Source organism: Adiantum capillus-veneris, chromosome 8, assembly GCF_014529385.1.
Source record: "Adiantum capillus-veneris isolate H3 chromosome 8, ASM1452938v2, whole genome shotgun sequence".
Taxonomy (NCBI): domain Eukaryota; kingdom Viridiplantae; phylum Streptophyta; class Polypodiopsida; order Polypodiales; family Pteridaceae; genus Adiantum; species Adiantum capillus-veneris.
The window spans coordinates 62317567-62335284 of NC_140938.1; the positions used below are offsets into that span (position 1 = coordinate 62317567).

Sequence of the window (17718 nt, forward strand, 5' to 3'; positions counted from 1 at the left end):
TCGTCGCGATTTGAAATTGGAGGATGATTGGGTGCTCTTACATTTTGAGAAGGCACGCTTGAGAAAGAAGAAGGGAAAGGAGAGGCTTTTTCCAAAGCTTAGTATGAGATACTACGGACCTTTCCAGATCTCCGAAAAGATCAATGATGTCTCCTTCCAACTGAAATTGCCCGACACTTGGACGATTCACAATGCATTTCATGTGAGTCTCTTGAGACCTTTCAAAGGCGATGTGCCGGATGATGGGGAGCCAGATGAGCAACACGAAGTGGAGGAAAACGAAGAGATCCTTGTTCCGAAATAGATTTTGGCACATAAGGACACAAAGAATAAGAGTAAAGTAAGAAGGCGGTTCTTAATTAAATTCAAGAACTATCCTGCATTGGATGCAAAGTGGATAGAGGAGGAGGACCTAGCAGATACTCCTCAGATTGTGAACCTTCACCTTGAAGCTTTTGGTTTGGCATAGTCTATTCCAAATTAAACCCAGAATTCAGCTTGGCCGGAGATCTGGTGCAATGGGATGCACAAGAGGGAAGTTTCTCCGCTCCTTTGTCAACAGATGCCTCGATTTTTAGAGTACTAGAGTCACTGATGTCTCTTTGAGCTTCAGGGATACTGAGAGTTCACAATATTCTACTGTATGACTTTATGAAATGGAATTCCTGAATATGAAACTGATTTGTCCTTGACTTGTTTTTAAGTGCAGAAACTGATAGACGAAATGATTGCAGCATTTTGGTCTAAATGATCTCGAATGGACATGGTTGCAATAGGGGTTAGTCAATCGGACATCTATGAGGTCCCGACTGGATCTAGATGCGATTACTAGCTACATTGCCGATAAATCATGGTCTAAGATCCGAATGAATGTTGAATGTCATGTGATGTCTTGTGATGTCCTGTGATGTTATGTGATGTGATTGTCGATTGGTACATGTGGTAGATGTGTGTTCCTAGTACGTAGGTACTAACAGTCAGTGTCTGCTAATAGCATCCCATGTAACCTTTAAATAAAGTTAAACGAGCTGGCCTCTCACAACTCAGAGCATCTGGACGCAAGAGTCTGAGTGTGAGCGCCTGCCCACACTCTTGTACTTTGAACTCATATTAATACAAAAAGAAATACCGCCAGTCTTTGGGGCCAATATCTCTAGGCACGGAACTCCGCCAGGCCAGTGTCAAATAAAATTGTGAACTGTGAACTATTTTGAAGTGGTTATTTGGTGTTGTCGCGGTAGATTCTTGACTTGGAGTGTCCAAGTCTGTTACAGTTTGCAACATCATATTTGAGTCTATAGTGAGAAGCCTTTTGTCATCTGAAACCTGGAAGAGTATGTCCATGAGCAAAATTGGCTTTCATAGCTAGAACCACCACAAATAGCAACAACGACAATATGCCTGAAAATGGTGTCTCCATCCCCCCTGCAAACTGCCTTAGGGCTTTGCAGCCTGTAGCCACTCTTGAGAGAGTCAACTACTACATGGTCCAGAACCTCACAATCCTCACAAAAACTTAGGGGAGAAACTGGAGCTCGCTGTTCAGCTTCTATGTGCATGCTTGCATACCATTAAAATACAAAAATACAGAATCTACCTGCCTAACAATTTCAAGAAATGCAATCGAATGCAAGATAAAGGCTGCTTCTGCATCTTCAAACTGCCCATCTGAATTTTCATGACAATTTCGGTTCATTGAATGCTGCAGCCACTCTCCAAGTAGTTGTACATCTTCTCTTTTTCCTGGCTGTCACATGCAAAAAAAGTACATGGTCTTATATCAAGATAAAAATATCCCTAAACAAGACTTGATTTTCAAACAAAAGACAAACAAGCCTTCCATACAAAGTCAAAATATAGCTTGATTTTTATAGGTTATCTAAACATTTACAAATTGTAGCCCATATAGAAGCCTTCGCCCCCGCCCCCCCAACAACAACAAGAGAAAAACTCTCCTTCTCCCTTCCCACAAAACCACAAAACTCTAATTAATCATATGAAAAACAAACTAGGCTTTGGCACGTCAGTTGAGTGAGGCACAAAGCCAATACAACCCTGGGACCTGGATAATCTAAACAAAATCCATAGAGAACCTAATGAACTGATACAACTGAAACGAGAACCTTTCACTGTATTTAAAGAGCCCCAGGAAACCTACGATGAAAAGCTAGCAGAGAAGGAATCCAAGCTCATATCTTTATCAGAGACAAGGGCTGGAAATGATCTACAACAATCTTTTGACTCGATTTTTGTGTCGTTTTGTGGTGCCCAGATTGATTCAAGTATTGCATTAATCAATACGCAAATGTAGCATAGCATCAAGGGGAAAACTTGATGATAGCACTATGGGAAATAACAAGAAGATAATTTGGAGGATTTTTTTTTAAGCTGAAAAATTAATGACAACACAAGCTTCCCCTAGCATACACACGTCACAGACTCATACAAAGGAGTAAAATGGAACACAAAATTTTAACAAGATTTGTCCTTTTTAAAAGCAATTTTACACTTTTTTGACCGTTATGAAAGGTTTTTGTGTGATCCCAATGCTTCCAAAACTACTACATACCATACAAAAAGATGTGGGTAATTGCTTCAAATGCGAGATGTGATCCAAAACTCGAATAAAAAAACTTCCCTAGGTCGGATAAAGTCTGAAGTTACAGGTTATAGGAGAGGCTAAACAAAGACTCTACTACATACCGCCTTAGAAGAGGTGAAACAAAACCAAATTAATACAATGCTTGAACACATGCCAACTGAACTTCACTACTGACCCACACAAGAAGAATAAGGTCATCAAATTTATCATGCATAGCCTCGACAACAACTACATAGTACTCACATTGTTGGTCAAACAAGAACAAGGCCTCTATAGCAATGTCAATAGTGCTCAGCATACAAAATGAGCACCACAAACCATATCAAAAGAACTCCCGCAAAACCACAACTCAAAGGCAAGTGATTCCTTACTTTACTAGTACACGCACACCCAAGAGACCACAAGCATAGCTAGAAAGAACCTGCCTTGCCAAGGAATCAGGATTTCCAGCACACGCCAACAAATGCACTTGAAGATCGTGGCATCATTCAAATGTGTACACATATCTATGCTATATACAAAAAAGCATATTTTCAAAAAGCGCCTAATATACCACCCAAGTCGGCTAGAGCATTCATGCTAAGCAATAGCCAATAAAGCATAACAAGCTCATCTTCCACTTGATCAAAAGGCCATACCACATAAATGTTGATCAAACCAAGAAAAATCAACCATGTCATTGCATACAAAACCATCTTCATGATCAACATCAAAAGACATATCAAATGTGCCATCTAATCCCCTTCTGAGCAAGAAAAGATGTCAACAAGAACAAGGGGCCTTGTCACAAGACGGGCACCACGTGCCAACGGAAAAGAACAGACTGAACAGACTTTTAGCACTTCAATAACAACTGAACTGAAAGAGAGAGAGCACACACGACACGGAGTGGCGGAATTCCACCCTAGAGAGTATTGGCCCCAAACCTTGGTGCCCTCTACACATTTAAAGGCCCTTGGTCTCAAAAGCAGTTACATGAAAAGTAGTAAACTCAAAAGCAACTGGCCTAAAAGCATCTTGTCCAAAAGCTGCCAGCCCGCAAAACGGGGAAATCTGTACAGATGCTACGAGGCACCGCCAACGTAAACGCAAAATTTCGTATCGCTTGCCACGTCAGCGTGAATTGCGGAATTCCGTAATGACTCCCACATCAGCATGTCAGCGTGAATTGCGGAATTCTATACATCTTCTGCCACGTCATCAGTTGTGTGTGCGATGGTCCTTTATTTTAATGTCTTTATGTCACTTGGGCCCCATTGGACGGGGCCCCATAAGTTGGTGGAAAATCTTCTTTAAAAATAGGCCACTCGGCAAGACTTTGCAAGTTGGTAAAACTTCTTCTGCTGCTTCTGCTTCTTCACTTAGGGTTTAGGCCCCTCGGCCGAGATTTGCAAGTCAGCTCCGTTTTTCAGTGGCTTGACATGTCAGCAATTTGTGACAATCCCCCTTCTTGAAAGAAAGTAATCGTCCGCGATTACAACATATCTGCAAAACAACTCAAGTTAGCTCATAAATTTCCGAGGGTCATTTCGAGGGACATTCTAAGGGACAATCAGTTTCTCGTTCCAAATCGGGGCTCTTGATTTCTTGGGTCGTTGGCTTCCCAAAAGAATCTCATCCAATAAGAAGCCTCACTCCAGATGGAAACTTGATATCCTGGTCGTTGACTTCCCAGAAGTATCTCATCCACCATAAGGATGTCACGTGCACATGGCTCTGGGTGCCACATGGACATACTTCATCGACTTCCAGAGCCAGTTTTGCCCTTCTTCCTAGATAGGGATATCTAGAATCCTAGGAGGATTAGTACAGGCAATTTTGTGAGCCTGTTCCCAAGACCTGATGTCCGGACAAACCCATTAGATTAGGTTTTCCATTTTTGGAACCCTCTTGCATAAATGGTTTGTATACGCGTTTTGACAGATGTTATTACACTACGATGGGCATCTGGCATGTTGTCACGTGACACATCCAACCCTATGTGTTCGTGGACAGGCTACAGCATGACAAGGGTTCAGTTAGTCCAGTCAGTCTAGAATAGGAAGTGATCTGGCACTTTTGCGAGTCTGTTCGCAGACCGTGCATGTCCAGACACTGATGCATATCCTTTGGTTGCACACAGCATGATCATCAGATTTCCATCAGAACCCATCAGGAGCATTTTTACAGTGCATACACCTATTTTCCCTATTTTTGATATTTTTCACTTATTATTTTTAAGTGACTTTTGTTGGAAAGTAGGTAGGGCAATTTTGCTAAGTTTGTATATATAGAAACCTAGCGCTAGCACTTTCTGGCAGAAGAGGCAGCAAGAGCACCTTGCTCAACAGCCAACTTCTAAGCAAGACCAATACCGCGACAACTCTAGCGTTTTCTCTCAACAAAAGGCCTAGCGTTTTGAGTTTCAGATCAGCCTTGGCGTTTTTGCATTGCAGAGCAGCCTCGGCGACCACAAGACAGCAGATCCCCTAGCGTTACCAGTTGCATCAGCAGATCCATAGCAGATTTGACCAGACAACAGAATTCAGCCCTAGCGTTTTTGGTTTGCAGAACAACCTCAGCGTTTTTGCAGATCTTCGCGACGGAATCAGCCGTAGGTACGTTTTCAGTTTTCAGCCCTTAGACACCGCAGAACAACCTCCGGAACTCGCAGATCTCACCTTCCTGCAGCAGATCCTCGCCACAGGGCAGCGTCATCATGAAACGCGTTTCGACACGTCGGGACAGGTGAAACGTTTCGGGCCTTGAAACGTTCCGCTCACCAAGTGAAACACAAGCCGTTTCACTAACAAGAAGGTACCATAGTTTTAGTTTCAAAGTCGCTAAACGCACGTTTCGGTCTCACGTTTCACTGTGCTCTAATTTTGGACTGAAACATTTCGTGGTGAAACACCGCGTTTCAGTGTGAAACGTTTTGGCCTTGAAACGTTTCGTGGTTACGTTGCCGCACGGTCAGATTCCGCGAAGTTTGTTGATTCAGCCCGGAAAACGCAGACTTCAGCATCTGCGTTTTCAGTGCGTCGTCGTCGTACCGTCATCATCGAAGCACAGTTCGAAGCACTCATCTTGAGCAAAGTTCAACGTTCACTTCCGCTGCACCTAACATTGGTATCAGAGCTTTGGCAGTGTTCTATATCACTCAAGGAAAGAACCACATAATTTTTTTTGCTTGTTACGATCGCACGTAACCCAAGATTTCTTGGGCATGTCAATTCCTAGTCGTGTTTTTGAAGAGTGACAGGAAACCCAAGAAAGAAGGGCTTGTCCAGCCTCCCGTTGTGCCTCTTTTCACTCATTGAGAGCGGACCGTGCACTTAGCGGCCGGCCAATCGACATGAGGTGGGAAAAAGCAACCTTGGTGTGAGCGCAAGGCCGCCAAGGGGTGCGCCCACGGAAAAGAGCAGCACTCGGGTGAAGAGAAGATCCTTCCCTAACACAGATTGCAAGAGAAAGAAGAACCGCAAGAACCTCAAGACCATCAAGAATCGCAAGAACCCAAGACCCCCAAGAACCCAAGTTCCTCGTGAACTTAAGAACCCACGACTTCAGTGGATGGTCATCACTCGAAGCGGAATGGATACTTCGCTTGGAGGTGATGAGCATGAGAGAGGCGAAGAAGAATTTTCCCCACCAGGAGGATTTTCTGACCCTTCCACTTCCCCATCTATGCCAAGGATGGCACTAACTCCTATGGAAGAGTTGGAGCAAATGTTTATGGACAGGAAGTTCGAATGCGAAGCAAGAAAAGCAAGAAAAGCAAGAAAAGCAAGAAAAGCAGAAAGAATGACAGAATTTGATCGTGAATGCAAAGAAGGAAAAGCAGAAATGGATCGCAGACATGCAGAAAGAAAAGCAGAAAGAAAGGCAACCATAGAGCGTGAGCATGAGCAAGCGCAACACATGCAAGAGTTGTTGCGACTCTTTTCTCAAGTGCAGGCACAAATGCAAGAGATTCGGTAAAAGGAGACTCTCTCACTCTCTTCTTCTCCAACTCATAACACACAGGATTTGTGTAACAAACTGCTGACGTGTCAAAGCCTAAAGAATGGAGCCAACTTACAAATGTGGCCGAGAGGCCTAAACCCTAAGAAGAACAAGTAACAGAAGAAGTGTCACAAAGTGATGACGTGGTTGCCCGAGAGCAAAAACCCTAATTGCCGAAACCCTAATTCTGGAAACCTTAACCCTAAAACCTGCAACCCTAATTCTAGAAACCCTAACCCTAAAATCTGCAAACCCTAATTCTAGAAACCCTAACCCTAAAACCTGCAAACCCTAATTTTGGAAACCTTAACCCTAAAACTGCAGAAACCCTAACCCTAACCCTAAGGACAACAGGGAGATTTCCGAAATTTGCGCTAGCTGATGACACGTGGCCTGTTGTACGGACACTAACGCGATTTACGAAAAACTGGCAGCTTTTTGGCTTTGCTTTTGGACCAGAAGCTTTTGAGTTTTGAAGGCTTTTCACTATAACTACTTTTCAGGCCAAGGGCCTTTAAATATGAGGTTAGGGCTCATTCTCTCGCATGCTTCCTGGAGAAGGTACAGAGTCTTGAGTACCGGCTTGTACAATGTTAATGCAATATAAAGAAATACCGAAAGGGGTGCCAAGGTTTGGGGCCAATACTCTCTGGGGTGGAATTCCGCCACTCCGTGTCGCGTGTCGTCTCTCTCTCTCTTTCAGTTCAATTGTTATTGAAGTGCTAAAAGTTTGTTTAGTTTGTTCTTTTCTATTGGCACGTGGTGCCCGCCTTGTGACAGTTGTATCAGAGCATCAGGTGTGTGCTTTTCTAAAAGCATACCGGTCCTACAAAAGTGCAAATAGAGCTATTGGAATTTTATTTGAGGGATCATTGGAATTTTATTTGAGGGATCTTGTTAGCGACTCCCACCCTTACTTCATCGCGCATCGGGCGCGCTCCCGTCTTCACCGCTCATGTCTTACAGGGCATAAGCCAATAAGATCACTTGCAGAAGAAGGATCCAAGATTTGTTTCGAGTCACTGTTTTTTTCAGAGGCAGTGCCATGCAGATGTTGATAGCTACCAAGCAGCATACTCAAAGTACTTGGCAAGCTTTCAAGAAAAAAATTTGCCCGAAGTTGTATGGTTTCTGACATCTTCCTTCGGAGTGCAACTTCTAGCAAAGTGGGGTATCCTGAAATGTTTGCCATGGAAACCCTAGCAGATTATATCTTGAAATTTCTCGACATCTCTCAGCAGATGTCTCTTCACGAGCAGATGACCTTGGAGGTTTAGTGCGATTGCTATCTTGGGACTACCATCACCGCCAAAGCAACATTGTTTGTCCAAGAGCTGACGGACCATGCTGTGCTCGACTACAACCTCATGGAAGGAACCTAACCCTAATTTTTGGTGTAGGTTTCAAGATGGAAAGTCGGTCGACTTTTCGAGCTCGACTGATGTCGAGATTGCTTTTTAAGTTTGAGTTCTGTTTGATCTTGTTTGGTGATCCTGTTTGGAATTTGTTTGAAATGGATGGTATCTGTTTTGAACCTGTTTTGGTACCGATTTGAATTGTTTGACTCTGGTTTGATACTGGTTTCAATGATTGGTGATTTTCACTCTCGGGTGAAGAAGTGAGAAATATTGTTTTGATATTGTTTGAACCTCGGAACGACGCATGCCGATACTTGGGGAGCATTTCGTTGTACGTTTGAAAACCTCCGAACGACGCAGGCCGATGCCTGGGGAGCGTTTGGTTGTATGCTTGTAAAATAATTGTTGTTGTGACTCTCGGCCCGGACCTGGATGGTTATGCGGGAGGAGTATTAAGAAGTCTGAGCAGTGGTTACTCTCAGCTCCTCCAAACGACACAGGCTGCGGCCTGGGGGGGGCGTTTGGTTGTAAAAGGCCTCTATATCTCCCGGCCCGGACCTTTTTAGGTTATGCGGGAGAAGTGATGAGGGAGACGTTGAATATCTCCAGGCCCGGACCTTGTTAGGTTATGCGGGAAGAGTGTTCATCGGCGGCTTTATGTTTCTATGTCTTGTAACATGCATATGTAAGCATTTGTGTTGCATTGTGATGTGCCAACCATTGAATATTTCTAATTGGATGAGATTGCCTGGGTATGTAATTTTAGTACATCAAGACACCCCTGGAAGATCAGTACAGTCTAGGTGTGATGGCTAATTTTACTACGCCGGAATATCAAGAGTTCCGATCTCTGGACGAAAGGAGAAGCTAACTCCTTGATCAAAAGAGCATAAAGGAGAAGCTAACTCCTTGATCAAAACAGCCAAAAGGAGAAGCTAACTCCTTGATCAAAAGAGCAGAAAGGAGAAGCTAACTACTTGATCAAAAGAGCAAACTGATTGTCCCTCGGAATGTCCCTCGGAAATTTTTTGAGCTAACTTGAGTTGTTTTGCAGATATGCTGTAATCGCGGACGATTACTCTCTTTCAAGTAGGGGAGATGTAACAAACTGCTGACGTGTAAAAGCCTAAAGAATGGAGCCAACTTACAGATGTGGCCGAGAGGCCTAAACCCTAAGAAGAACAAGTAACAGAAGAAGTGTCACAAAATGATGACGTGGTTGCCCGAGAGCAGAAACCCTAACCCTAATTTTTGCCAAAAACCCTTATTGCTAAAACCCTAATTCTCAAAACCCTAACCCTAAAACCTGCAACCCTAATTATGGAAACCCTAACCCTAAAACCTGGAAACCCTAATTCTGGAAATCCTAACCCTAAAACTGCAGAAACCCTAACCCTAACCCTATGGGCAGCAGGCGGATTTTCGAAATTTGTGCTAGCTGATGACACGTGGCCTGCTGTACGGACACTAATGCGATTTACGAAAAGCTGGCAGTTTTTTGGCTTTGCTTTTGAACCAGAAGCTTTTGAGTTTTGAAGGCTTTTCACTATAATTGCTTTTCAGTCCAAGGGCCTTTAAATATGCGGTTAGGGCTCATTCTCTGGCATGCTTCCTGGACAAGGTGCGGAGTCTTGAGTACCGGCTTGTACATTGTTGATGCAATATAAAGAAATACCGAAAGGGGCGCCAAAGTTTGGGGCCAATACTCTCTGGGGTGGAATTCTGCCACTCCGTGTCGCGTGTCGTCTCTCTCTCTTTCAATTCAATTGTTATTGAAGTGTCAAAAGTTTGTTCAGTCTGTTCTTTTCTATTGGCACGTTGTGCCCGCCTTGTGACAATTTGCATGATGCATTGCATGATAATGATGAGCATCATGATTTGGATGATAAGGACAAGCATGATGATTTGCATGATGATCAAGATGTGATTTCTCACAAGCATGATGATTTGCATGAAGATGATGTGATTGTTCACAAGGATGATGTGTTAGTTGATACTTTTTCTAGTGAAGCTAACCTCATTGCAGATTCGATCAATCACGAAGAACCAATCTTGGCTCTTGAGTCAAGGTCCAAAGAACCCCCTCAGAAAGAATCGATCTTGGTTTTCGAGTCGAGGTCCACAGCAAACACCTAGGCAGATTCGATCAAACACGACAAACCGATCTTGGTCTCGAGCCTAGGTCCAAAGACCCCCAGAAAAAGTACTAAGTGTTCAAATGATTAGTCAACACGCATTGTACAAGTGTTTCATTCGTGATCGTTTCCTATATTTTAGTCAGCGTCTTTATGTGATCCCTTTTCCTAGGCATGACATATTGTACGTTGAGCACGTTTCACTCATGGATAAGCACGGATGTATGCGGAATATTCATGAAAAGCTGAAAAGTATGCATTCAAGGAAGTCACATTCCATGTCTCTTCCTTGGCACGACACGGTCATAGAAAGAGCACAAACAAGTATGAGCACCAAGCATGGGCATTTCCGTTGTGAATTGCAACAAGATCAACAAGATAAGAGTCGATCTCAGTGTTTGTGTGTGTGTGGTGAACGGTTTGGCACTCCGTCTATTTGTTCATCTACATTGCATGCACAGTCTTGTGATTTAGATCAACAAGATAAGAGTCGATCTCAGTGTTTGTGTGTGTGTGGTGAACGGTTTGGCACTCCGTCTATTTGCTCATCTACATTGCATGCACAATCTTTTAGGAAAATATTTTTTCCAGTCACTTTACATGGAATAGGTATGTTCATGTTTTTGTGTTGGAAGTGGTTTCAGGAATTTTCAGCCTCGGAGATTCTTGAAGAAGGTGGACCTACGTCCATAGAAGAAGTGGAAGCATTGAAGGAGACACACAAGACTGTGTCGCTTTCAGCGCAACCCAAAGAAGCAAGCGTTGTAGACCTTTATGAAGTTCAAGTATCGCACGACCCACGCATTGGAGTGGGCCGGCGAAGAGTCCTTTCCAAGATTCCAGACTCTGTTGGCGATCTCTCTCGACGCCATACAGTTCAGTATCAGTACCTCACTTTGAAAAGGAGGGGATGTCACGTGACACATCCAACCCTATGTGTCCGTGGACAAGCTACAGCATGGCAAGGGTTCAGTCAGTCCAGTCAGTCTAGAATAGGAAGTGATCTGGCACTTTTGTGAGTCAGTTCGCAGACCGTGCATGTCCAAACACTTAGAGTGGATGCATATCCTTTGGTTGCACACAGCATGATCATCAGATTTCCATCAGAACCCATCAGGAGCATTTTTACAATGCATACACCTATTTTTGACATTTTTCACTTATTATTTTTAAGTGACTTTTGTTGGAAAGTAGGTAGGGCAATTTTGCTAAGTTTGTATATATAGAAACCTAGCGCTAGCACTTTCTGGCAGAAGAGGTAGCAAGAACACCTTGCTCAACAGCCAACTTCTCAGCAAGACCAATACCCGCGACAACTTTAGCGTTTTCTCTCAACAGAAGGCCTAGCATTTTCAGGTTCTGATCAGCCTTGGCGTTTTTGCATTGCACAGCAGCCTCGGCGACCACAAGGCAGCAGATCCCCTAGCGTTAGCAGTTGCATCAACAGATCCATAGCAGATTTGACCAGACAGCAAAATTCAGCCCTAGCGTGTGTTCGGTTTGCAGAACAACCTCAACGTTTTTGCAGATCTTCGCGATGGAATCAGCGGTAGGACCAGCGTTTTTCAGTTTTCAGCCTTAAAACATCGCAGAACAACCCTCGAACCTCATAGATCTCACCTTTCGACAGCAGATGCTCGCCGCACGGTCAGATTCCGCGAAGTTTGCTGATTCAGTCCGGAAAACGCAGACTCTGAGCGCGTCGTCGTCGTCGTACCGCCGTCATCGACATCGTCACCGGCATAGAGTGAGAATTCAGCAGATAAAGATTTGCAGATTTCAACCCTTAGCATTTCCGGATTTCAGCCCGTCTCGTCGTCGTCCTCATCGTCGTCGACATCGTCGGCAAGTCCAAGCATTGTAGAGATTTGTGCAATCGTAAGTAGACCGCTCTCGCCATAGAGAGTGGGGCCTTCGGAGGAGGGTTTGACAACATTCTCGTGTCGTATTCTTCTCTCTCTATCTCTCAGTGTTAGCACGTTCATTCACAGTGTTCACCACTTTGTTTGTGTCCATTGCACTCTCTCACTAAAGGAACGGAAGGCTCTCCCTTCCGTAAGTAAAAGGAACCCTTGAGCACAGTTCGGAGCACTCATCTCGAGCAAAGTTCAACATTCACTTCCGCTGCACCTAACACATGTCAAGCATGTAGTTCTAGGTTAGAGGAATCCAATGTGCCAGACTGCACGTCGATCGGATTCCCAGGTGGACGGATGTGCAACAATTGCACCCAGATTTGGACCCCCTGGACTTATTATTAATAAATCATTTTAATGATTTATTTGTTGGAAATCCTGGAGGACAGTTGCCCTACCTAGGCCTTTATAATTACTTAAGGCCCATTCCCCACCTATAAAGGGAACCATCTGCTAGCACTTGGAGCAAGAAGAAAGAAGCGCCCAGTTCAGCCAGCGTTTTAGCAAAGGACAGCCAGCGTTTTCTCAGCAGGAACAACCAGCATTTTTGCTGAGTTCAGCCAGCAGCCAGCGTTTCCAAAATTCAGCCCCATCGCCGGCAATTCTCAGCCATACCAGCCAGCGTTTTGGTTTTCAACCCAAGCGCTGCAGCAACAGCAGATCTGCCCTGCGTTTTTCAGTTTTCAGCCCATCCCTCACCAGGTATGGAAGAGATTCGTAGTAGTTCCCATTGACGGATGCGGTCCGGTACTTCGGCAGCAAATTGAGGCCTCCTCTCGGCAATTCCCTCACCGAAATCAAGTGCTCCACCGTTCTCGATCATCGACCTCGTCGAGATCTGCGTTTTCAGCCCATCATACTTCTCACATCGGGAATGCAAATCAGCCTGTGGTGGTCATCCGCAATTCCTACATCGAGAAGGATCCAAGGTGCATCAAATCAGCCCCGGAGGTGCCTCTTCCCGAGGAGTTACCGCGGTGATTTGTCGTCGTTAAGTCAGTAGACTCTGCATTGAGGTATTGCATTGTGTATACATTCCATTTATGCAATCTAAAGTCTCTCTCTCTCTCTCTCTCTCTCTCTCTCTCTCTCTCTCTCTCTCTCTCCATCTCTATTGCATTCTCTCAGCCCCCCTCTTCAGGGGAACATAAAAGGAACATTCATTGAAGCACAAAGTATTCACTAACGCAAGAAAAGAAGGAAAGGATTTTGTGGAAGTGTAAAACTAGATCTTCACCATTTTGATTCCGCAGCAACTGACAAAGGAGTATTCAGTGGTTGGCACATCACAATGCAACACAAATGCTCACATACGCATGTTAAAAGACACAATGAACAACGCCGTTGAGCACTCCCCCGAGACAAACGGTCTGCGGTATAAAGCTACTCAACGACTACCTCATCACCCCCCCTGCAAATAACCTAAAAAGGTCCGGGCCATGAGTTGAGAGGACTAATATAACCAGACGCTCCCCAGATCGCAGCCTGCATCGCTTGGAGGTTCAAGCATGCAACCAAACGCTCCCCAGACATCACGTTTGCGTCGTTCGGAGGTTTTCTAGCAAAATCAATGTGAGCAAGGAGCTATCCAGCATGACTATGCATAGAGAGGGTAGGTAGGTGCACATCGCTGAAGGGAGAGGGAGACGGATGTACAAATGCAACACCAAAAAAACCCAAGCCCAAAAATAGCCAACTACCTTGCATACAATCAATGAGTTGCCTTCCATGTACAAACGCATCCAAAAGAGTTTCTAATCCATCAAAAGAGAGCTCAAACCATCATGGGAATCATTCAAATGTGTGTGCATATCTGTGCTATAACCAGAAAAATCATTTTCCAAAATGCGCCTAACACCATATTAATGTCCTAGAGTAGGGGTAGGTTTATAAAGAGTTCATGATGAGACTGTACTCTATAAAACCAACGAGCTGAGTTTTTATCGCACTCAGTTTTGTTCATATGGAGCAAATAATGTCGTGTTGATGCTTGCATAATAAAGCACCCATGTGTCTACAATGTCTTCTAGATTATTCAAATGCCAAAATATCAACTTTGTACTCGATTTCGCACATGCAAGTCAAGCGGATGTCCAATCAGGCGTACAATGTGAGTTTTGGCTTCAAATGCAAGTTAAACCGACAAGGTCCTCTACGCTCTCACACATTAACAGTCACTATGTGCAAAATCGGATAGCTACTTTTGTAAACGCTCATAAACATTGATGGACACTTGGACTCCAATCTACCTCAACTCCGATAGGACCCCCAAACACTTGAGAACACCTACTATGCCACATACATATACAATGCAACTGTGGAGAAGAGAGATCATTGAGGTCGAAAGAGAGAGGACATCTGAGAGAGAGAGAGAGAGAGAGAGAGAGAGAGAGACACACATACAATTTTTGTAAACCTTTGTTGATGCAATATACATGTGGGAACCCTCAAGGAGAGAAAAACCCACAAAAAATAAGAGATACAAAAAGTGGAGCACCATGATGCTTCGAGGGCTAGAAATGGTCAAAATAAATCCTATAGGCATGAAGATTGATGTCCCAGCATCATAAGCGAAATGCAGCACTTGACCAAGCAACAATTTGAAACAGGGAAACGGGTCAACATCAGTGCCTCGAAACATTAAGGAGATATGGTGGTGCGAATGTCCCACAAAACCCAAAATCTGACCCAACTAGAAAAGGACCGAAAGCTGGGACTGTGGAGACTGAAGCACCCCATGTGAAAACTGCCAGAAGGGAAACGAAGCCAAAGAGCAGCCGACACAACAAAGGATCTGAAGCAACAATAACCCCACAATAAGTGTGGCACAGTCTCCTCCGCTTCATGGCATCTGAGACAACGAGAAGGCGCAATATGCCGTGCATGCAATAGGCTGCCAACAGGTAGAGCTGCCACCAAGAAATGCCACAAGAAAACACCTTCTTGCAGAGGTAGATGACTCTGCCAAATGCGAGACAATGCTCGTTGCCACCACAAGGATGACTCCGAGAGTGACCACAGCTGATTACCATGATGCACAATCCATGCATCAGATTGCAAGAGGGCATAAACATTGCGGGCTGAAATGCATTCCAGTGGCAAGATTCCAATTAGAAAAGCGGGAGTCCGCATTCAAAGGAGGTATGCGTGAGAGATCAGCAGGCATCCTCTAAATCTCCTGCCAAAGAGGAGAGTAATGGAGTCCCAACAGAAAACGAGACGCCGCATCAGGGAATGAAAGAACATGACCCATATCATCCACCACCTGATGTACCTGGCATATTCCTTTTAGAGAAAGAAAATACGCCTAGCAAGGAAACCGCTCGACCAAAGTTGAAGAGAATGCCTTGCTCCAATGCAGACTCTCCAATCAAAGGGAATTGCCTAGAGAGGATTGTCGACCATGCCATGCCAAATGCAAGGTGATAACCTTTCAATCGACAATGAGAGAAGAAGTAGAGGGATATCCTGAAATGTGTCCTTCAATCTTCCCCAAAATGATATCCCAATCTGTCGGCTGCCAATGACCAAAAGATGGCATGACAATATGCAGATACAAATGTGATAACATGAGTGTCCAAGGTTGTCGTTGTTCCACCAAAACTCGCAATAGCGTAGTTTTCCGAGCCACAACATGACGTCACAAATCCAAAATATTCAACCCTCCAAGGTGCTTGGGAGAACATAACTTGCCCATAGATAAAAGCCAGAGTCCCTTTGTGTGAGACGAGGTGCACCAAAAATGCTCCAAAATACTAGACATAAGGGACTGCAAGCACAACTAAGACCATAATAAGAAAGGTAAGCAAAACTGCACATAAGCCATGAGAATGCACTAGAAAATCCTGAGACGCACATGTAGTGGCCAAGTGGACAATTTGTAACAAGAGGGCACCACATGCCAACGGAAAAGAACAGACATAACAAACTTTAAGCACTCGAAAACAATAGAACAGAAAGAGATGCATGGCACACAAGGCACGAAGTGGCGGAGTTCCACCCCAAGAGAGCACTAGCCCCAAACCTTGGCGCCTCTTTCGATATTTCTTTACATTGCTTCAACTCAATACAATACCGGTACTCCTTGCTCTACATCTCCACGCGGGAGTATGCCAGAGTATGAGCCCTTGGCACATATTTAAAGGCCCTTGGCCATTTAAAAGCAATTTACATGAAAAGCTTTAAACTCAAAAGCAACTGGTCAAAAGCTGGCAGCACAAAACCAGGGAATTCCGTACACTGCCACATCAGCAAGCATCAACGCAAAACGCGGAACATGCCGTACAAAGCCACATAAGCACCTGTCAACGTAAAATGCGGAATCTACCACGTCAGCCAGTCAACGTAAATTTTGGGTCGTTCGTACAACTTTGCCGTGTCATCAATTGAACTCGCAAGAGAATTTGTGGGTCCTACTTTATTATTATAGGCCCCGTCGAATGGGGTACCCATAAGTTGGTAAAAAATCTTTTATTAATTAGTCCTTTCAAGGAGGAACTGCAAGCTGGTGAAAATCTCTTCTTCTTCCACTACTTAAGGTTTAGACCCCTCCGCCGGGATCTACAAGTTGGCTAGGATCTTCAGTGACTTGACGCGTCAGCAGTTTGTGACATCCCCCCTTCTTGAAAGAAGAGTAATCGTCCGCTATTATAGTATATCTACAAAACAACTCAAGTTAGCTCAAAAATATCTGAAGGTCATTTCGAGGGACATTCAGTTTTCTCATTCCATTTCAGAGCTCTTGATATTCTGGCGTAGCAAAATTAGCCAACATCACACCCAGACGGGCACTAACCTTGAACGGGTATCTCGATGAACTAGAATTACATACCCAAGCAATGTCACCCAATTAGAAATATTCAGTGGTTGTCACGTCACAATACAACACAAATGCTCACTATGCATGTACAAGACACAACGAACAGCGCTACTAAGCACTTCTCCCAAACAGACAATCTTAGGCATGAAGCTACTCAATGACTACCTCCTCACTCCCCTGCAAATAACCTATAAAGATACGGGCCATGAGCTTAGAGGACTGATACAACCAAACGCTCCCCAAACCGTACCCTGCATCGCTTGGAGGTTACAAGCATACAACTAAACACTACCAAGACACCCAATCTGCGTCGTTTAGAGGTTTTCTAGCATACAATGAAATGTTCCCCAGACACCCAGTATACGTGGTTCCAAGATTTTCCAACATACAACGAAACGATCCCCAAACACCCAGTCTACGTCGTCCCAAGGTTTTCCAACATACAACGAAACGCTCCCCAAACATCGACACCTAATCTACAACGTTCCAAGGTTTTAGACATTATCAAATGACAATTCTTCAAGACTCCACTCGGGAGTAAGTCACAAATCATTGAAACCAGTATTAAACCCAGAGTCGAGCAATTCTCAAATGGGCACCAAGACAGGTTCAAAACAGATAACATCCATTTCAAACAAGTTCCAAACAGTATTCTTAAACAAGTTGTCAAACAGATTCTCAAACAAAGTGCAAAAAGTGTCTCAATTAGACTCAAAAGCATTCTCGGTGTATCTTGATCAATTGAGCTTGAAAAAACGAATGGCTTTCCATCCTGAAACCTACACCAAAATTAGTTTCCTTCGAGAAGGTTGTAGCTGATCTCAGCATGGTCCATAAGCTCTTGAATGGTTGAAACTGGCTTTGGGCAGATAGTGTTTCAGTAGCAGTGATAGCAGTCCAATGA

The 17718-nt window shown here is 44.1% G+C and overlaps 1 protein-coding gene across 3 annotated transcripts in view; it reads right to left on the reverse strand.

Moving 5' to 3' along the window:
- Positions 1 to 17718, reverse strand: part of LOC147452236 (uncharacterized) — a 136459-nt gene that overhangs the window by 57894 nt on the left and 60847 nt on the right. For all 3 annotated transcript variants that reach the window (XM_086518009.1, XM_086518008.1, XM_086518007.1), the window contains one exon: positions 1598 to 1747. In XM_086518009.1, coding sequence (XP_086374135.1) covers positions 1598 to 1747 — 150 coding nt within the window. The remainder of the gene's footprint in view (positions 1 to 1597; positions 1748 to 17718) is intronic.